This window comes from Oryctolagus cuniculus, chromosome 18, assembly GCF_051225735.1.
Source record: "Oryctolagus cuniculus isolate XC-2025 breed Fujian yellow rabbit chromosome 18, ASM5122573v1, whole genome shotgun sequence".
Classification (NCBI taxonomy): domain Eukaryota; kingdom Metazoa; phylum Chordata; class Mammalia; order Lagomorpha; family Leporidae; genus Oryctolagus; species Oryctolagus cuniculus.
In genome coordinates this window covers 73,218,250-73,240,088 of record NC_142884.1, presented here as the reverse complement: position 1 = coordinate 73,240,088, position 21,839 = coordinate 73,218,250, and the positions used below count along the sequence as shown (strand labels likewise).

At 40.7% G+C, this 21,839-nt stretch overlaps 2 protein-coding genes across 8 annotated transcripts in view; both read left to right on the top strand.

The window, feature by feature from the left end:
• The window catches only part of CDYL2 (chromodomain Y like 2), a 426,814-nt gene that overhangs the window by 489 nt on the left and 404,486 nt on the right, over window positions 1-21,839 (top strand). The window lies entirely within an intron of this gene.
• Window positions 1-21,839, top strand: part of CMC2 (C-X9-C motif containing 2) — a 40,942-nt gene that overhangs the window by 506 nt on the left and 18,597 nt on the right. For 2 of the 7 annotated variants that reach the window (XM_089318819.1, XM_089318823.1), the window contains exons 1-3: window positions 11,141-13,046; window positions 15,183-15,236; window positions 17,664-17,777. In XM_089318819.1, the coding sequence (XP_089174945.1) occupies window positions 11,212-12,984 (1,773 nt within the window). In that variant the 5' untranslated portion in view covers window positions 11,141-11,211 and the 3' untranslated portion in view covers window positions 12,985-13,046; window positions 15,183-15,236; window positions 17,664-17,777. Of the gene's footprint in view, window positions 1-10,940; window positions 13,047-15,182; window positions 15,237-17,663; window positions 17,778-21,839 lie in introns of those variants that run through there. The other 5 variants (XM_089318822.1, XM_017342383.4, XM_070062789.2 and 2 more) reach the window with 5 other exon arrangements.

Below are 21,839 nucleotides of genomic sequence, written 5' to 3'. Positions count from 1 at the left end.
CGCTGTAGGTCACGCCGATTTCCTGGGACTTAGCGCGTAGGACGGAGGGGCCCTGTTGGAGCGCATCTCCGCCACCGGCGGGTTTTCATTCACTTGTGTTGTGCGTTCCCGTTCGTACGCTTTGCGAAGGATGTAGAGATTTAGATTTTTTTTTTTTAATATTGAGTCTAAAGATGTTCGTTCTTGTATTTTTACCTCAAGGAGGTTTTTTATTTATTTATTTATTTGGTAGTCCAAGTACATCCAAATTTCGGAAACCTTCATTTAAGCTACACGCATGGGAATTTGGGTTGGTAAAGGAATTTCGTTGTGATCGTCAGGATCTGTTAGGCCGTTGGACATAAATTGCTGACCCCAAATCTGGTGGAATTCATGCTGCCCCAGCAGTCTCCTTTTCCAGCTCCCCACCTGGGACATTCCAAACCTCCAGAACAGATCTTCTAAGTGAGCCGATGGGTCGGCAGTCGCCACATGGGGCTTTCGAACTTCCTTTCTGTGGCTGCAAACAACCCCTCTCCTGCCAATAGCTTGAAAGGGCCGCTCTGGCGGGATGCAGTCTTATTTGAGACCCTGCTATGCTGGCCTCCTAAAATCAAAGGCTTTTCTTCCTTGACCAGTTGTCTCTGTGCCTTCGGTCGGAAGAAGTTCCGACCAACATCTTAAACCTAACCTTTTAGTGCCAAAACCCAGAAAGGTGATTTAGAGGTGATTGATGGGAAATCACCTCTCCATTGCCCGTTTGACGTCATTTCTGGGACATTAGGTGAGTGCTCTTGAGTCTTCTCTGAAGGACCTTGTATTACCCTCATCCTGCCTCAGAAATCCCAGCAGTAGGTTAGGGTCCTTCCTCTAGCCTTGGGTACAATTCCTCTCTGGCCAGCCCTCTCTGACGCCCCTGGAGTTAAAGAGATGGTCTCATTGTTTCAGGGTGGAGTGAGGGATCCAGGGACACTTGCCTGTCACCCGTTTTCTGCTCTCTGGAATTGCCTCCACTCCGTTTCCATATGGGGAACACACCCTGGAGACCCCTGAGGGTTCACTGCTTAGGTGGCTTCTCCATAACCTTAAGACCCTATATGCAGGGAAAGAAATTAAGCCAGAGACTGACCTTTCACTGCAATTCAGTTTAGCTACAATATAGATTAGATAATGATAGTCAGTGGTCCAAAAATGGGTCCTTCGACCCAATATTCACTGTGACTTGAAAGTCATCAATTGTAATGGGTGTGGTTTGAGATTCCCTACAGTTGGACATCTTCTCTCTTAGTCTTGGGTTTCCTATCAGATTCTCCTTATGGAAAAAAATCAGACCTAATCTCTGAGTTTCTGAAATCTGAGCCTGACTTTGACCTTGCCACCTCCTCCTTAATACCCTTTTGCCCTCCATCTCCTCCTTAATACCCTCAGTACCTGGCCACGCTGCGGCTCTCTAGGCTAATCTCCACCTGCAGCACCAGCATCCCAGGTTCTAGTCCCGGTTGAGGTGCTGGATTCTGTCCTGGTTGCTCCTCTTCCAGTCCAGCTCTCTGCTGTGGCCCGGGAAGGCAGTGGAGGATGGCCCAAGTGCTTGGGCCCCTGCACCCGCATGGGAGACCAGGAGGAAGCACCTGGCTCCTGGCTTCGGATCAGCACAGAACGCCAGCCGTGGCAACCAATGGAGGGAAGATCTTTCTCTCTGTCCCTCTCTCTCACTGTCTAACTCTGCCTGTGCAAAAAAAAAAAAAAAAAAAAAAAAAAAAGAATCCCTCAGTACCCTCTGAGGAACCTTACTTTCCCCCAGCTACCTTCTCTTCTTTTACTATCTGTTCGTACTCCCAACAGCTGCCCCAAGCTGCTCATACCCCACTACCCATTCCCATCCTGTCCCTCCAAGGGCTGGCTGGTGCTCAAGGTATTGTTCATGTCCATGTTCCTTTCTTTCTAATCTGGCCGAAATTGAAAACCATCTAGGCTAATCCTCCGCCTTGCGGCGCCGGCACACAGGGTTCTAGTCCCGGTCGGGGCGCCGGATTCTGTCCCGGTTGCCCCTCTTCCAGGCCAGCTCTCTGCTGTGGCCAGGGAGTGCAGTGGAGGATGGCCCAAGTCCTTGGGCCCTGCACCCCATGGGAGACCAGGATAAGTACCTGGTTCCTGCCATCGGATCAGCGCGGTGTGCTGGCCACAGTGCGCCGGCCACGGCGGCCATTGGAGGGTGAACCAACGGCAAAGGAAGACCTTTGTGTCTGTCTCTCTCTCTCACCGTCCACTCTGCCTGTCAAAAAATAAATAAATAGCCGGCGCCGCAGCTCACTAGGCTAATCCTCCGCCTTGCGGTGTCAGCACACTGGGTTCTAGTCCCGGTTGGGGCGCTGGATTCTGTCCCGGTTGCCCCTCTTCCAGGCCAGCTCTCTGCTGTGGCCCGGGAGTGCAGTGGAGGATGGCCCAAGTGCTTGGGCCCTGCACCCCATGGGAGACCAGGAAAAGCACCTGGCTCCTGCCATCGGATCGGCGCGGTGCGCCGGTTGCAGCGCTCCGGCCACGGCGGCCATTGGAGGGTGAACCAACGGCAAAGGAAGACCTTTGTGTCTGTCTCTCTCTCACCGTCCACTCTGCCTGTCAAAAAAAAAAAAAAAAAAGAAAGAAAGAAAGAAAGAAGAAAACCATCTGAGTTGCTGTACCATGGATCCCACTCAAATACACCAAGGAATTCCTATAGCTTACCCACTTAAGACCTCAGCTACCAAGATGTTTATGTCATTATTTCGTTTTCCACGAAATCTGAAGAAAAGACGTGTATCTGGGTTGCTACCACAACCTTTGTCAACTCCTTACACATACAGTGATACCCTGCATGAACAGATGCTTTTCTTCCCATGACCCCAGATGGAATTAACAGTCTGATTCTATTTAGAACATGTGGCTCATTTCTTAAGCTGAGAATGAAAATGCTAGCCTTAAGGCTGTAAATTATGATGAAATTCAAGAAGTGAGCCAAAAAACTGATGAAAGTCTTGGAGTTTTTATGAGCTAACTCAGAAAACCTCGTCAAATACACCAACTTCAATCCAGAGACAGAGGCAGGAGGACTCTAACTGCAGTCATTTTATTTCATAGGCATCCACAGGTATCCGAAAAAAGCTCCAAAAATTGAAAGATGGCCCCAGGTACCTGAAAAGAAGCTCGTAAAAACTGCCTTCAGGGTCTTTAATAATAGGAGCTCAGAAACTAAAACAAGATCAGGCTCAATATCACCTGCTTGCCTCTGCACTTCACGGGGGCCAAAAAAGAACCCCTGGCTGAAACCCTTCACGACCTCCCAGTCTTTGCTTCAGATGTGGCAAGGAAGGACTTTGGGTGAAACTGCCCCAATCTCTGAGCTCCCAAAGTCATGCCTGGTGTGTGGGATCAGGGGATTCTGGAAGCTGGGTCACTCCTTCCAACCTCCAACCTGAGCCTAGGATTACTCCTTTCTGACCTCCTTTGACTAGCCACGGAGGACTGAGAAGGCCCAGGTTGGAAGGCCCCCACCTTCACCTTCACCATCAGCATCACCATCACGATCACCATCACGAATGTCCCTAGGTTTGTGTCAAGGTAGCAGCTAAGCTGATCTCTTGATTCTTGGATACAGGAGCAGCTTACTCAGTCTTGGAAGCACATGCAGAGTCTTTAGTCCCTTCGTTTTTGTTATGGGGGTCTTACTGTCTTTATACCCCAGCACCCTCTCCACTATATAGATGATCTGCCTTCTTCCAAATATTCATAAAAATTCTACTGATTGGTTCTTCATAGATATCCACAAACATCTTATTTTTTTTTAAGATTTATTTATTTATTTGAAAATTATAGAGAGAAGGAAAGGCAGAGAGAGAGAGGGAGAGAGAGCGAGCTTCTATCCACCAACATCTTATTTTTTTATGAACGTAAATTGTTAGGTGTTACCCAGGTTACGCTAACAACCCCTCCCCCCTCAACAACCACTCAAGTGCCACATTGGCAAGTACTCTCAATGCCTGGGAAAATGAACCAGGAACAAATCAGGCACTTAAGCATTTAAACATGTTTTCCATCCATGTGACAACTTGCTGACATGAACAGGGGATCTTTTTCCTTTGTGGGACCAACACTTATCTCTGCCTCTCCAACAACTGGACTGGAACTTGCTCTCTTGTTTTCCTGTCCCCCAGTGTTAGTGTTCCTCAATAACAGATCTCTGCTTGTTCCTCTAACCGCAAGTATTTACTATGAAGGAGCTGTCCTCTTAATACCGCTTTTGATCAGCCTAGGAATTGCTGCCAGAGTGGGCACTGGCGTAGGTGTGTTTGCTACACTCATTTCCTATTACCAAGATAAATAAGAAAGTTGAGATGAAATATCGCCGAACCTTTTTAGGGTTTAAGACTAAGTGCACTCCTTGGCAGCAGTCAAGTGGGGCTTGTACCTGTTAACAGTGGAGAAAGGTGGGTTCCTGTTTATTTCTAAAGGAAGAGTGTTGTTTATGTGTCATCCAGTCTAGTCTCATTAGTGACTCTGTTCAAGCTGGTGGATGGGGCATCCAGAATTTGGTAGCAGGTGTCTGACCCTTGGAGCGGCTAGTTTAAAAAATCCTGGCTACCTTGGCCTGTGCCCTTTATTGCTTCTCATAACAGTTTTTCTTTTATCTCTAGGACCATGCCTCTGGTTGCTAAATCGACTTGTTCACTTAATCCAAAACCTCACTCAAACCCGGGTTGACATTTTCCTGCTGAGGGATGTCCAGTATCATCCACTGAAGTACTTAGTTCCAGTTCTGGGACACAGAGGAACTTTCCTTTAACCACGCCCCCTCTCACACTGCCCTTGTCTCCATTTCCTGTTTTCCCCTCCCCCAAGAACCTTTCTACATAAAAGCAAAAGTTTTCTCTCTGTTTATATGTATGTATTAAGATGCTGGATTTGTCAGGATCTGTTAGGCCAGTTGGGTGTAAATAGTTAACAGTAAACCTGGTGGAATTTTTACTGTCCCACCAGCGGCAGCCTTCACAGGCTTCCCACCTGGGACATTCCGGACTGCCAGAGGAATACAGTGTCGCTGAGCAGCTGCACATACAGTTTCCCCTAATGGAGATCAGTAGTTACCAAACTGGCACCCCTGCCCAGGAGGTAGCTGAAAAGGAGGGCCTTGCCTGCTGCCCAGGAGGCCTGAAGTGCTACCTCAGACTCTGCTGTGCTGATCTCCTAAAATGAGTCTTCTGCTTTGACTGGTGGTCTCCTCACCTTCTTGAGACCAACATCTTAAACCTAAATGATATCCTTTGTATCTCCTTTGCTGTACAGGCAGGCTTTTACTTAGTTGATTTAAAATGAGCTGCCTTCCCTCCCTTTTTTCCTGTGCTGGTGTTGACTAATTCTGTCTCTAATTATAAATTCAACATTCAGCAAGCATTATTGGATACTCACTATGTGCATTTATAAGAAATTCCCCTCAGCCTTTCATTCTTTGAGATGTGTGGACTAATATTTTCTCTGGAATTTACGTGATTTGGTAGAGTACTCATCGTGTAGTAAGTATTGTAAATGTTTTTAGAGAAAGCTAGTTGGGCCCATTCCTTGAGAAGCTATTCAGACGAAGTTAGAGTAATTAAGCCCCTTTTCCCAGGTAGCTCCATAGTTGCCCTGGGTAGCAATGTGGCATAACAGCCTCTGTTCTGGGAGTGCAAGTCACTTAACAGCTTGTTTACATTTGGTCAGTTTACCACTGTGATAAGTGGATAGGGTATGCAGTCCCCTGCTTGTCTGCCACCTCAGCTGCAGTATGGCTTGTAGTTTGAAATATTTGGAAAATACTAATTTAAGTAATACTAAGGCTTCCTGAAATGAAGACTTAAAAAAAAGTGTTTGCAGAGTAGATGTTTGTCATAGTGGTTGATGCCCTGCTTGAGATGCCTGCGTCCCTTAGGAGCAGAGTGTCTGGATTCCAGTCTGCCCTCTGCTCTCCATTCCTGCTTCCTGCTGCGTGCACCCTGGGAGGTGAAAGGTGATGGTGTAGTAGTTGGATTCCTTTGTCCCACAGAGATAAAGATGGAGTTCTAGGCTCCTGACCAGCCTGGCCCAACCCTTCCTGTTTGAGGACATTTGGGGCATTTGGGAAGTGAACCAGTGGATGGAAGATCTCTTTATATGTGTTTCTGTCTTTCAAATTTTAAAAATAAAGATAAGCTAAGTGACATTAAAATAGAGTTTCCCTCTGTGAGTATAAATCTGTTGAACTGCATTTTTAGAATGCTTGTTCCTTTTGCTAGAGTTAGTAAGCTATTTGCTCCTGATACATTTATTTTCTAAAACTGTGCCACCTGCTGGTGGAAATTTGTTGTCATAATACCTCAGGAAAAATTTAACTCTGTGGAGGTAGTAGATCACGGTGAAGGTAAGAATAAAATAATACTATAACTTTTACATCTTCAGTGAGAGTTCCCTGCTGCTTCTGCCTTCCCAGCCTACCCTCACAGAAAAGTTAAAATTGCTTTGTTAGAGGCATGTTAGCCAGATAACAAAACCTCGTGTTTTCATAGCCGAAAATGTTGCTAAGCGTGTCAGTAACCTGTTCTGGTATCATTGTATGCATACTTGAGGAAGTGGATGGGGCCGGCGTGGGGAGGGAGGTATAACTCCAACCAGTTTACCTTTCTGATGCTTTCTAAATGCCAGTGTGGAGTTGGGACTGAAATTTTGTATTTACAGGATTTTCTTCAGCTTGTAAAAAATATTTTGAGTTTGTAATAGTGTTGTAGGAATAGCCTTTTAAAGATGACTACTGGTGGGACTGAAGTTTTGTGTTTAATGATGATTTGAATGGAGTTTTTGGTCTCCTCCACTCCCTAGCAAACAAATTGCTTCAGCAGTGCTGCTGATGTTCACAATATCATTGGTACTGCATTTTGAAATTGTTTTCTGTGTTAGTAGTAGCAAGTGTTTATCCTTTGGGTCTGCATTTCGTTTTGGGAGAATAGCTTAAAATAATTTAATTGTGAACATAAAATTGAAAAGATACTTAAGAGTGTATTGCAAGAATATATGTCACCTTTAATTGATGCAGCCAGTCTCTGGGCAGGTGGCAGCAGATAACTTAGAGCTTCACTCAGTGGCTGGTTTTGTGTCGGACGGCTCCGTGAAGATGACGTCTGTCCTTGCAACTTCCACCCTTTGGTTTCAGTTCTGTTCTCAGACACAGTACAGTAAATTCAGTTCAGTCTTTCCCTTTGTGCAACAGAGAATTTCAGTCATACAAATACTCCTTTACATAATGTCACCCTCATTGTTTACTGTTGTAGGTACTTTCACATATTTTATTATAAACCCGTGAGATAGAGGTCAAGAGCTAATTCCATTTGGAAGAATATTCTTAGGTTTCAGATTAGTAACCAAAGTAATGGAACCTGGGAATAGCCAAGTCCACAACTTTTTCCCTTCCAAGCGACATCTTTTCTTTTCAAATACATTGTTTGTCTTAACCAGTGTGTTTCTTTGTTGTATCTCCTCTGTTGTGTGCTTCTCTAACTTAGTAATATTTTCAGTTTCACCAGTGGTTTTTTGTGTAAATTTAGTAGTATCAGACCTGTTTCTATCCCTAAATACTCCCTCCAGGAATATTCAAATTTTTAGTATTCTTAATGTGTTTACCAGTGTAGAGTACAATATTGTTCTTTATATTGGTATAGTCAGAACCTGTTATTTCTAATAATACAGTATAATACCACCTGGACTTCTTGGGGACTTGGGTCTAGAATTAGTGCCTGTTATAACTGTGGCCAACCAGAGGTTCCTTGAGAAATAGTTTCTTCTCTGAATTTATTTCATTCACAAACTGATGCAAAGGCAGGTCTTCCTATTTTAAACATGGGGAAGGTCTGTTGTGGTGAGAGATTATGTTGAATAGTAACTCTGTCGCCTTTTGCGTGACCTGGTGCTTGCTTTCTGTATGAAAATGTGGAAATGCATATTTTGACCTTCAAAAGGGAAGTTTTAATGGTTCAAGTGAATTTAAAAATATACTCACAAAACAGAAAAGTATACGCACTTCATAGGGTTGTTGAGTTATAAGACTTGTGCCCAGTTTGCGTTGTTTAATAATTTTAAAAACTAATAATGTTGATACCTTTATATGACTTTGAAAAAATTTTAAAAACAAGAATGGTGAGTATATATTTAGCTTTTCCTTGATTTGTAAAAAATAGTATAATATTACTGGAATATTGGAATATATAATTATAATTATAATATCACTGGAATACTGGAATAGGAAGATAACTACTGGAAGAAATCAGCAAGGATTTAAATGCCATTGTTTTAAAATCATGTTTTATATATATTTTAAGATTTTATTTATTTATTTGAGAGGTAAAATTCAGAGAGAGGGAGAGACATAAAGGTCTTCCATCCACTGGTTTACTCCCCAAATGGCCACAGTGAGTAGAGCTGAGCTGATATGAAGCCAGGTGCCAGGAGCTTCTTCCAGTTCTCCCACACGGGTGCAAGGGCCCAAGGACTTCGGCCATCTTCCACTGCTTTCCCAGACCATAAGCAGAGAGCTGGAGCAGAAGAGGAGCAGCTGGGACACAAACTGGCACCCATATGGGACACTGGCACTGCAGGCTGAGGCTTAGCATAGTATGCCACAGCACTGTCTCCATACTTTGTATGTTGCACCCAAGAGGACAGCAGTACATCTGTGTATGCACCAATATTTAGGCAAAACTAAATGACATAGGGTAACTGGAAGAGAGCATAGGTGAAGGCCTAATGGAGGGAAATGGAAGGAAGAGAATATCTAGTTAAAAACAGAGTGGAGGAAAGAAAGGAATGATTACTAAAGAAGGGAATCTGTTCAGAGTTTAGGTTAAGTAATAGTTTTTTACCAAGAAAAATAGGAAGGAGAAACTAAACCAGTTTATTCTGTGAACTAGTTGTTTAGGGTGAGAAATTAAAAGAACTCCATAAATGTGTGCAATTATTGTTTGTCAATTTAGAATAAAGTAGAAGGGAAGACTTATTCTTCTAAAGTAGAATACATATTTAAGTAAATTTTTGTTGTGGAGTACGAAAGTAGAAATCATTGTATGTATTTGTTTGTTTATAATGTGCATGCATATATTCTCTATCAGCCAAACATCTTCTCAAGTTAAATGTTCCTTGATTTTTTATGAGTGTATGTCTAGATAAACCCATCATAAGTTGAAAATATCATAAATCAAAAATACATTTAATAAACTTGACCTACCAAACATCGTAAATCAGTCTAGTCTACCTTAAACATGCTCAGAACAGTTATATTAACCTACAGTTCAGCAAAATCATCTAACAAAGCCTATTTTATAATAAATAATTGAATATCTCATGAACACACAGAGGTGGGCACTTTGTAGATATGATGATATGCAAAAATATATTTATTTATATGTAAATATATCCAGAAAACACTGGCAGTGCAGGCCACTGCGGCACACAGCACACAGTTGTTTCCTCTCATGGTTCAGTGGCTGAGGAGGACCTGCCACTCGTATTTGCTGCCCAGCGTCAAGAGACTCTACTTCATAGTGCTAGGCCAAGAGAAGGTCAGAATTTGAAGTATAGTTACGACTGAATGTATATCGCTTTTGCACCACTGTGAACTGAAGTACTGTGAGTAGGACCACCCTACTCAGGGATCATGTGTATTTATTTTGCCAATTAAAGAGGTCATTTCTATATAACACGAGCTTGCTTCTGAACTACAAATACACAAATTTAGGGCTGGTTGATAAAAAACATGTTAAAATATTTTGTCAAATACATTTACAAAATAAAATGTCAAAGACATTTTCTAGGTGGCTAAATTGGTGTACATCTTTCAGAAACAGATGGCTTGTATACATAAATGTAGGTGTATAATATTGGTAGATGCATAATGTTAGATGACAAGTGGCTGAAATATATGAAATTTCATTTTTTGGAGGCTAAAAAGTTGTGTCATTGAAAAAAACCTTGTAGTTGGTGACAGGCAAATGAAACTTGAACTTGGCTGCATTTCCTTTTTCCAATTCAAATAAATACAGCCTGATTTGTAATCTTCAGCTTTGGTGTAGTTTTAGTAGTTACTTAATGTAACAGTGATCTGGTTGAAGTTGCAGTCTAAAATAGCTGCTATGCTTTGATCTCTAATTATTTATTCAGATTTATTAAAATTTTTATTTACTGGAATGAGATGGACAGTTTTGAGTTTCTTGGAACTTTCACACAGCTTTATTTGAGGTAGTTTACATACCATAAAATGCACCATTGTAAGTGAATTCAGTGATGCTAATATATTTGTATAATTGTGCAGTTATACAGTTCAGTTCAGTTATAGAACATTTTTGTCATCTGAAAAAATTCTTTGGTTTCCAGTCACAGATTAATCTCCCTTCTTGTCTTCAGTTCTAGGCAACCAAAGATCTGCTTTCTGTTTTTTTTTCTGCCTTTTCTAGACATTACATATAAATTGAATAAAATCATATATAGCATCTTGCATTTGGCTTCTTTGGTTTAGCTTTGGGCTTTTAATATTTATTAGTGTTATAGCATGCATCAATAATTCATTCCCTTTAATTGCTAAATAGTATTCCTTTAGGTAGCTATACCATATTTTGTGTATTCATTTACCCAGTTAAGGGATGTTTGGATTGTTTCCAGTATTGGCTGTTGTGAATAGTAGTGCTATGAATATTTACATACATGCCTTTGTATGGATTAATGTTTTTGTTTCTCTTGGATAGATTCCCAAGAATGCAAAAAGTCTCGTAGGAAGTTTTTATTTCACTTCCTATTTTCTTTATTTTCACTTTAAGCAATTGCTAAATTGTTCTCCGTAGTGTCTTTACGATTATACATTCCCAGTAGCATTGCATGAAATCCAGTTTCTTCACATCCTAACCAATGCTTGATATTGTCTGACTTTTTGATTACAGACCGTCCCCGACTTACAATGGTTCATCATAAGATTTCTCAACTTTACAATGGTGCGAAAGTGATATGCATTCAGTAGAAACCCTGCATCGAATTGGGATCTTTCCCTGGGGCTAGTGATGTGTGGTACAATACTGTGTCGATGCTGGGCAATGGCAGTGAGCCATAGCTCCTTGTCAGCCACACAATCACGAGGGTAAGCAACTGACACTCTGCAGTGTATTGTGTTGCCAGCATCTTTGGATATCGTGTTCTGTGTTTGTGCATCCCATCATGTCTTCAAAACGCCTGTCTTTATCTTCTGCTTCTGGCGGAAAGAAGAAGAGGAAGGCAATTACTCTTGAGATGAAACTCAAGATAATTGCCCAGCATGAAGGTGGCAAGCCAGTGATGGTCATTGCACGTGAGTCAGGACTTTCGCAATCCACGGTCTCAACCATTTTAAAGGATAAGAAGCGAATCAGTGATGCAGTGAAGTCATCAGCATCAATTAAGTCCACTGTCATCACGAAGAAAAGAGCTGGGCCAATTGATGATATGGAAAAATTACTTGTTGCATGGATGGAAGAGCAGACACAGAAGCGCATACCACTTAGCCTGCTGACAATCCAGGCTAAGGCAAGAAGTCTTTTCAATATGCTGAAAGAGCGTGCTGATGACCCTACCTACACACAGATGTTTACAGCAAGTCATGGGTGGTTCCAACGCTTTAAAAAGCGTCATAATTTTCATACAGTGAAGGTCAGTGATGAAGCAGCAAATGCTGATATTGAATGTGCTGAGGCTTTTAAGGAGGAACTGCATAGGATAATTATGGCTGAAAAATATTTACCAGAACAGATATTTAATGTTGATGAGACAAGCCTGTTCTGGAAACGTATGCTGGAGTGCACATACATTCATCAAGAGTCCAAGACAATACCAGGATTCAGAGACCGTGTAACTCTGCTTTTGGGTGGAAATGTTGCAGGATTTAAATTAAAGCCTTTTCTAATCTACCACTCAGAGAATCCCAGAGCATTCAAGAATGTGAGCAAGCACATGCTTCCTGTTTATTATCGACATAACAAGAAGGCGTGGATGACATCAGCATTGTTTGAAGACTGGTTTTTGAACTGTTTCATTCCACAGACAAGAGAATATTTTAGGCAAAACAACATCCCATTCAAGATTCTTCTGATTTTAGACAATGTTCCAGGACATCCACAACACATTGGCGACATGCATCCTGCTGTAAAAATGGTGTATTTGCCACTGAACACAACCACACTCATTCAACCAATGGATCAAGGAGCAATCGCTGCATTCAAAGCATATTATTTACGCCGGACTTTTATGCAGGCTGTTGAAGCAACTGAATCTGGACAAACACTCCGAGAATTTTGGAAAGGTTTTAACATTCTAAATGCTGTTCAGAACATTGCTGCAGCATGGGAAGAAGTCACGCAGCAGTGCATGAATGGCGTTTGGAAGAAAGTGTTGAAGACATATGTGAACACATTCAAAGGCTTTAACAAAGATCCTGCTGTTGATGACATAGTGAGTAATAAGATATTAGTGCTTGGGAAACAGCTAGAATTGGACATTGATGAAGAGGATATACATGAACTTGTTGGCATTGAGACTGAAGAGATTTCTGATGAGGAGCTGATTGAACTGGAGGAAGAAAGAAGTAAAGAAGCTGAAGCAGAGAAAGGAGTGATACCTGAGGCGCCAAAAGAGTTCACAACGAAGAAACTGGCCGAGGCATTTGCTACTATCAACAGTGGCTTACGGATGTTAGAAGAAATGGACGTCAGTTACGAGAGATTTGCAAGAGCAGACAGGCAGATACAGGATGCTCTTGCTTGCTATAGAGAAATATATAATGAAAAGAAGAGACAAAGTATACAATCAAACCATGATATCTTGAAAAACATTGTGTCTGCTAAACCATCAACAGTTGTCCAAGCTCCAGTGTCTTCTACAAGCTATACTCTAACCTCATCGGAAAAGAGAGAAATTGATGACCCTGTTGCTGTAGCGTCCACATCATCCAGCAATTAATTTTAATTCAGTGTGTTAAACGTTCTTCAGGCCCAGTGTACTTTCAGCTGTGTACGTTCATGGTGAGTACACATTCAACCATTCTGTTTTTCACTTTCACTTAAGTATTCAATAAATCACACAAGATATTCAGTACTTTAGAAAATAGGCTTTGTGTTAGATGATTTACCGAACTGTGCGCTGATACATCTGTTCTGAGTGTGTTTAAGGTAGGCTAGGCTAAGCTATGATGTTTGGTGGGTTAGGTGAGTGCATTTTTGACTTAGGATATTTTTCATTTACATTGGGTTTATCTACAAGTAGCTAAATCAGAATTCCAGGAGGATCTGTTGTAGCTCTTCTGATAGGTATGATGGTATCTCATTGTAGTTTAGTTTGTATTTCCTACAGACTAAAAGTGTTGAGCATCCTTTTCTGTGTTTAACTACTCCTGTGACTTCTTTAGTGAAATATCTGTTCAAACCTTTTGCCCATTTTCTGGATCTGCTTTACAAATTAGATGATCTTGTTGAGTTGTAGGCATTCTTTGTGTATTTTTTTTTTTTTTTAAGATTCATTTTATTTATTTGAATGACAGAGTTACAGAGAGACGCAGAGACAGAGAGAGGTCTTCCATCCACTGGTTCACTCCCCAAATGGCTGCAATGGCTGGAGCTGTGCCGATCTGGAGACAGGAGCCCCCTTGCGGTCTCCCATGTGGGTGCAGGGGCCCAAGGACTTGGGCCATACTCTACTAGATCAGAAGAGGAGCAGCTGGGAGTAGAACCGGCGCCCATATGGGATTCTGGCACTTCAGGCCAGGGCTTTAACCTGCGCCACAGCTCCAGCCCCACTTTTTGTATTCTAAATACAGTCCCACAAATCCTTCATCACATGTTACTTGCAGATATCTTCTAGTCTATCTTTTTAAAATGTATTTTATTTTTTAGAGCAGTTTTAGGTTTGTAGCAAAATTGAGCAGAAAATGCACAGAGATTTCATATGCTTCCTGCAACCTGCCTTGCGTAACTGAGTCAAAGTAGTATATTTATTTTAGTTGGTGACATTGCTACATCATTATCACCCAAAATGTGACTTGTCTTCATTTGCTTTGTGGTGTTTTTGAGGTGCACAGTATTTTAATTTTGGTGAAGTAAAATTTTTGTGTATGTTGTGCTTTCGATATATCTAATAAATAATTCCTGACACAATATATACATGTAATGAAATATTACATAGTACCCTTTAATATGCACAATTTTTATATGTCTTTGTTAAAAAAAAATAAAAACAATGCTTTGACCAACCTGAGGTCATGATTTTCATCTGTTTTCTTTCTCTTTTCAGTCATGGAAAAACACATAAAATTTACCATCTTAACTATTTTTTTTTAAAAGATTTATTTATTTATTTGAAAGGCAGAGTTACAGAGAGGCAGAGGCAGAGAGAGAGGTCTTTCATCTGCTGGTTCACTCCCTAGATGGCTGCAACAACCAGAGCTATGCTACTCCGAAGCTAGGAGCTTTCTCTGGGTCTCCCACACGAGTGTAGGGGCCCAAGGACTTGGGCCACACTTCACTGTTTTCCCAGGCCATAGCAGAGAGCTGGACTGGAAGTAGAGCAGCCAGGACTCGAACTGACACCCATATGGGATGCCAGTGCTGCCGACCAGGGCTTTAACCCACTGTGCCACAATGCTGGCCCCGATCTTTTTTTTTTTTTAAGATTTATTTATTTATTTGAAAGTCAGAGTTACACAGAGAGAGAAGGAGAGGCAGAGAGAAAGAGAGAGGCCTTCCATCCGCTGGTTCACTCCCAAATTGACCACAATGGCTTGAGCTGCACCAATCTGGAGCCAGGAGCCAGAAGCTTCTTCTGGGTCTCCCACGTGGGTCCAGGGGTCCAGGGACTTGGGCCATCTTCTAATGCTTTTTCAGGCCATAGCAGAGAGGTGGATTGGAAGAGGGGCAGCTGGGACTAGAATTGGCACCCATATGGGATGCCGGCATTGCTAGCAGCAGCTTTACCCACTATGCCACAGCGCCTTTACCCCCTTGCCCCCTGCATCTTAACTATTTTCCAAGCATATGATTAGTTCTCGGTTTACATTCATAATGTATACCCATCACCACCATCCATCTCCAGAATTTTTTTCATCTTGTAAAACTGAAACTCTTTATCCATTAAACAATAACTCCTCATTCTGCTCCTCCCTACAGCCTTGACAACCATCATCCACTTTCTTTAAATTTTAACTACTCGAAGTACCTCATGTAAGTGATAATCATACAGTATTTATCTCTTTGTTCCTGGCTTATTTCATTAAGCATAATGTCCTCAAAGTTCATCTGTGTTGTAGATGTTAGAATTTCCTTTTTAAACTCCGAGTAATACTCCACTGTACTTTTATGTGTACTTACTCATTTATCTGTTGAGGACACTTGAGTTGCTTGTTTTAGTTGTTATGAATAATATGCTACAAATATAGGTGTATACATTTCTCTATGAGACCTTTTAAAAAATCTTTTGGGTATATTCCCAGAAATAGAATTGCTAGATTTTGTGGTAATTCCATTTTAATATTTTTAAAACATGAGAGGCAGAGAGAGACTAAGCAGGCTCCCATCTGCTGGCTCATTCGAAATGTCTGCAATGGCCAGGCCTGGGTCAGGCCAAAGGCAGGAGCTCGGAATTCAGTCCAGATCTCTAAAAAACTCAACTGCTTGAGACATCACCCGCGCCTTCCTAGGGTACTCATTAGCTGGAAATTAAAATCAGGAGTGGAGCTGGGACTTTGAATCCAGGCCCTCTGATATGAGATGTGAATGTCCCAAGCTAGCGCTGTTCCAGATGCCTGCCCTCTGTTTTTAATTTTTTAATGAACTGCTATACCATTTTCCATAGCCAGTGTGCCATTTTACAGTCCCACGAGAGTGCAAAGGATTCTAATTTTTCTGCATCCTTTCTAGCACTTGTTTTCTGTTTTGGAATAGTAGCCATCCTAATGTATGTGAGGTGGTTCCTATTATCTCTTTGAGTTTTTAAAAGAGTAAAACGTGCTTGCAGTGCGGCATAGTAGGCTAAGCCTCTGCCTGCGGTGCTGGTACCCATCATGGGCAGCTGTTCGCATCCCAGTTTCTCCCTTTCCAATCTGGCTCTCTGCTAATGGCCTGGGAAAGCAGCAGAGGATGGCCCAGGTGCTTGGGTCCCTGTAGTCATGTGGGGGACCCAAGAGAAGCTCCTGATCTGGCTTCGGTCTGGCCTAGCTCCAGCCGTTTTGGCCTTTTAGGGAGTGAACCAGTGGATGGAATCCCTTTCTGTCTTTCTCTCCCTCTCTCTCTGTAGCTATACCTCTCAAATAAATAAAATTATTAAAAAAAAAAAAGAGTAAAACAGTTAATTGGTTCTTCCGGTGATCTTGTTGGAGTTAGAATAGGTTAAAAAAAAATGTGACCAGCACTACATAAATAAAAGACACCTTCAAGTTATGTTTTCCCTTTAATCTTGGCTATTCATTTCTTTGTTAATGAGTCTATTCAGCTTAATTTTCAGGATTTCAGCCTACTGTTTGCAGTGTCATAATTCATTTTATGGATGTATGTGCTAAATTTAGAAAAAGTTTTTTGCATTTTCTTATTTCACTTCACTGTTTAGTTAGGTTTTCTCAGCCAGATCTTCAGAAAGTGCACTAATTTATACAAATGGGAAACTGACTAGTGGCCCTTCAATACTGTCAGAGACATGAGAGTATTTTAGAAAGTTTGCAAATAAATGAAGTTAAAAAGTTTGAGTTTATTTTGATGTGAAATTTTTTTTTGAAATCCATGCAGAGCTTTGTCATAACATACATTTCCCATGTATTATGAAAACAGATTTTTTCCACTGAAATAAACTCATACTTTTAACTTCATGTTTCTATGAACTTTTTGAACTTCCCTCATACATTTTAAAAGAATTAGTAAACCAGTTCTTTTATCTAATAAAATTTCATCTAAACAACTGAGTTGTACTCAGTTTCAGGAATGTGGGAAAATTTTGGAAGATTTATTAATAGGCAGTCTGTTTCTGCTTGAGCATTTATTTCCAGGATTGGCTCTCTTGAGTGCTTGCTTTTCTACTTCTGAAACTGCAAGCTTTCTAAACACCACTGATAATTTGCTGAATATGTTTAGTCCTTGAATACAGAAGCTGAGATTCAAGTTAATAATTTGACTGAAGTCACACAACCGGTTAATGGTTAATATTATCTTCTGATAAAGCTCATTGCCGGTTCTTACCAAAAATACTTTTAGGTGGGGCCGGCGCTGTGGCGCAGCGGGTTAATGCCCTGGCCTGAAGCACCAGCAGTTCCAATGGACGCCGGTTCGAGACCCGGCTGCTCCACTTCCAGTCCTGCTTTCTGCTCTGGCCTGGGAAAGCAGTAGAAGGTGGCCCAACTCCTTGGGCCTCTGCACCTGCGTGAGAGACCCGGAAGAAGCTCCTGGCTCCTGGCTTCAGATCCACGCCGCTCTGGCCATTGCAGCCAATTGGGGAGTGAACCATCGGGTGGAAGGCTGCTCTCTCTCTCTCTGCCTCTCCTCTCTCTATGTAACTCTGACTTTCAAATAAATAAATAAATATTAAAAAATACTTTTGGGTCATATTAATATGCACATATAGGACACTCTTGTATTTACAGGTTGCACTGCTTCTTTTTGCAGGTCGCACGGCTGTCATCCATCTCCTTCCTGAAGATGCATCCTGATTTATCTCCACACTTGCACACTGAGGAATGCAACATCTTAATTAACTTGCTTAAGGAATGTCACAAAAATGTAAGAGTTCAGAACAATGACCATAAAGCAAAATGAAACTTAGGGATAGCACACTAATGTAAAATGTTTTCTCCAGTAAGGGAATGATGATGTATTAGTAATGGGTCTAAGATTAGTAAAGGTTAGCAACTGATGTGTGTGTGACTTTTCAGAAGCCAGCTTTTATGATCATTAAAAATCAAGCTTCAGCCAGTGCTGTGGCTCACTTGGCTAATCCTCTGCCTGCGGTGCCGGCACCCCAGGTTCTAGTACCGGTTGGGGCACCGGATTCTGTCCCAGTTGCTCCTCTTCCAGTCCAGTTCTCTGCTGTGGCACGGGAAGGCAGTGGAGGTTGGCACAAGTGCTTGGGCCCTGCACCCGTGTGGGAGACCAGGAGCAAGCACCTGGCTCCTGGCTTCGGATTGGTGCAGCGCCGGCTGTAGCGACTATAGCAGCCATTTTGGGGGTGAACCAATGGAAAGGAAGACCTTTCTCTCTGTCTCTCTCTCTCTCACTAACTCTGCCTGTCCAAAAAAAAAAAAAAAAAAAAAAATCAAGTTTCAAAGTTAGGGGATTTCAGAAATGGTATGTAGCTGTTGGAATCCATGTTCTTAAAATAAGATGGTTTCCTTTCCTAATTATAGGGTGCTAAGAACAATTATGTTCAGCTATGACTCTTCTGATCATACTGAATGATTCTAAGATTATTTGTTCCTTGCTACCATTCTTTGTTAAATGGTAATTGAAACATATAATTAAATGTTAACTAGATTTAATTTACAATTTGTCTAATCTGATGGATTTATTTGTTAATGTAATGGAAATAAAATTCCATGATTAAAATAGAAAAGCAGACCATAGTTGGAATGCATTAAATCAAACTGATATTTTTATAGAAGTTGAATATTTAGCTTTTTTTTTTTTTTCCATATATTTGGTGCATGGCAAGTTGTTGTAAGCAGCATTGTTGTCTTTTAACATGGCATGGTACACTATTTTCCTCATGATACTCATGAACTGTAGAGATATCAAACTATAATAAGTGTCACTTAAATGGGTAAAATTTAAAGACAGTAAGGGAGTAAATAATACTAAACAACCTGTAAAGTCATATATTTTTAATGGTTCAAGAAGGTTTTCAATGACATATGAGGGTACAGTAAGGAGTTCATGGAAAATGGAATTAAAAGCTGAATTTATTTTGGTGTAAAAATGTAAAATCCATTTATGTGATATGTCTTCAAAATATTCTTGGAAAATACACAGCTTATGAAATTTATGTGTGGATTTCAAATTTTCTTTGCACCAAAATAAACTTACCTCTTAGTTCCATTTTCCACAAATTTTCTGAAGTTCCCTCATATACTTCAAACAAATTACTTTACTGTACATTTAGATTAAGAATTGGGGAGGCCTGGCACTGTGGTATATCAGGAAAAGCCAGGACCTCTAGTGCTGGCATCCCTGTGGGATCTGGATTGGGTCCTGGCTGCTTTGCTTCTGATCCAGCTCCCTGCTTGTGTGCTTGGGAAAGTACAGGAAGACAACCCAAGTCTTTTGGCTGCTGCACCTGTGTGGGAGACCTGGATAAAGCTCCTGGCTCCTGGCTTCAGCCTGGTGCAGCCATGCTGTTGTGGCCATTTGGGGAGTGAACCAGGGGATAGAAGAGCTGTCTCTTTACCTCTGCTTTTGCCTCTCCTTCTCTGTAACTCTGGCTTACAAATAAAAAAAATAAATCTTAATAAAAAAGAAAAAAGAATTGGGAACTGTTGTTACATGCCTCCTACTGACTGACTGAACTGAAAAATGAGCCAGACTGTGTTAGTAAAACACAACTTAATTTTTTTTAAGTAAAATGTTTACTTTTCAAAGAGTGGCAGCTGATTAATTGTACTGACAATGCAAAATTTTTCAGTTCTGTATGTGGTCAGTTATAGGTACAGACAGAAAAGGAGTGAGGATCTGACAGAAAGACACAATGGAGAGAAAGAAATTTTGTAGAATCATATTTCAGTCTTGCCATTGAGGATTTTGCCAATATAATCCTTTAAAGTGTATTTTGTTTTTCATAATGCTAGACATAAATAAGGATATTTTCATATTTATTTCCTATTAAATTAAGTGAAAGGTAAGCATTTCTCAATTTTTGCTTTGAAGTAAAGTTTGTCACTTGTACGTATTTGTATATTGCCTTAATTGGAATCTATGACGCATTATGTGTTTTTTCCCTTTCGAAGCTTTTCTTATAATAAAGAGACCTCTCAAATCACTGGAACTAAAGATAGACTTCTAAAAAATTTAATGTTATTGAAGTATACTTAAATTTAATAAAATGTATTTATATTAAGTGTGTCTTTTGGTGAGTTTTTGACAGTTGTAAACGCTTACCATCACGTCTGAGATTTAAAACATTTCTCTTCAAAAAGTTCTTTGTGTCCCTAACCCTTACTTCTTAGCCTTGGTGACCACTGAAATACTTTTTGTTAATACAGATAAGTTTTGCTGTTCTAGAGTTTGTTGTACGTGAACTCTACATTGTATATTCTTGTATCTTGCTGTACATATTTTTTGAGGTCCATACATGTTATTCATTTTTATTTCTGAGAAGAATACCATTGTGTGGATATAGCACCATTTCTTTGGCTGTTGTTGGTGGACATTAAGGTTCTTTGTAGTTGTGCTATTATGAATAAAGCTGCTAAGGATATTTATGTACAAGTATTTGTGTGGACATCTTTTTATTTCTCTAGGAATGAAATGCTTAGGTCATGGGGTAAGTAGATGTTTAACTTCCTAAGAAACTGCCAAACTGGTTTCCATTCAGTATTATTGTGCTTTCCTACCCTCTCTCCACCCTCAGTAGTACTTGCTATCATAAATCTTTTAAACGTTATTCATTCTATGGGTACATACTCATAATAGTGATTCATTTTTGGTTTTAAATTATATTCCCCCGGTTGCTAATGATTTTGGACATCTTTTTATGTGCTTACAGGCTGTACATATATAATCTTTAGTGTACATTTACAAATGGGGTTGTTTGTCTTATGATTGAGTTATTAGAACTATTTTTATTGTTTGGTGTATACATCTGTGTCTGATAACTATGTTGTGAGTATTTTCTCTTGGTCTGTGCCATTTTTTGTCATTTTCAAAGAGCAGCTTATAAGTTTGGTGAGGTCCTTTTATTTTTCCTTTTTGGTTTGTCTTTCTTTTTCCAAGGATCTTTTGTGTATAGCTTGGTCAGTGTTTTCTACTAGAGTCAGATGTTTTAGCTTTTATATTTAGGTCTGTGGTTGATTTCAAATTAATTTTTGTAAATGTGTGAGGTGTGAGTTGAGATTTGTGTTCTTTGTGGGTAGACAGTTGCTTCAACACCATTTGTTTAAGAGACTATACTTTCCCCACCATCTTACCTCAGTTCTGTTCCATCAAATTTGTATGTTTGTTCTTAACAGTACCACTCTTGTCTTGATTACTCTCACTTTTTAATAAGACTTTTTAGAGTTAGTAGCCCAACTACACTTTAGTAGCCCAACTACTAAAGTGTGATTCTTCTGGATTCTCTACTTAGTGACTTGAGTGAGATCTCTACTATGTCTTGGAAGAACTCTTTTCACCTCCAGCCTTTGTGAGCTCTCTGTGTTTGTCAGCTGATAGTTATTAAAGTTGTTCTTGTGAGTAACATGGGCTTTGTGAAGTTTGATCCAGAACCTATGTGGATGAATGCTAGTGTGGTCAATGACTCAAGGCAACCCCAAAATAATTTTTTGTGCCTTTTTTTTTTTTTAAAGGATTTATTTAGTTGGAAGGCAGAGTTAGAGAGAGAGGGAGAGACAGATCTTCCATATGCTGGTTTACTCCCGAAATGTCTGACTGGGGCTGAGCCAGGCTGAAGCCAGGAGCCTGGAAATTTATTCATGTCTCCCACATGGGTGGCAGGAGCCCAAGCACTTGGCCATCATCCACTGCTTTCCAGGGTGCCTTATCATGGAACTGTAACTGGAAGTAGAGCAGCTGAGATTCAAACCGGCGCTCATATGAGATGCTAGTGTTACAGGAGGCAGCTTAATCCGCTGTGCT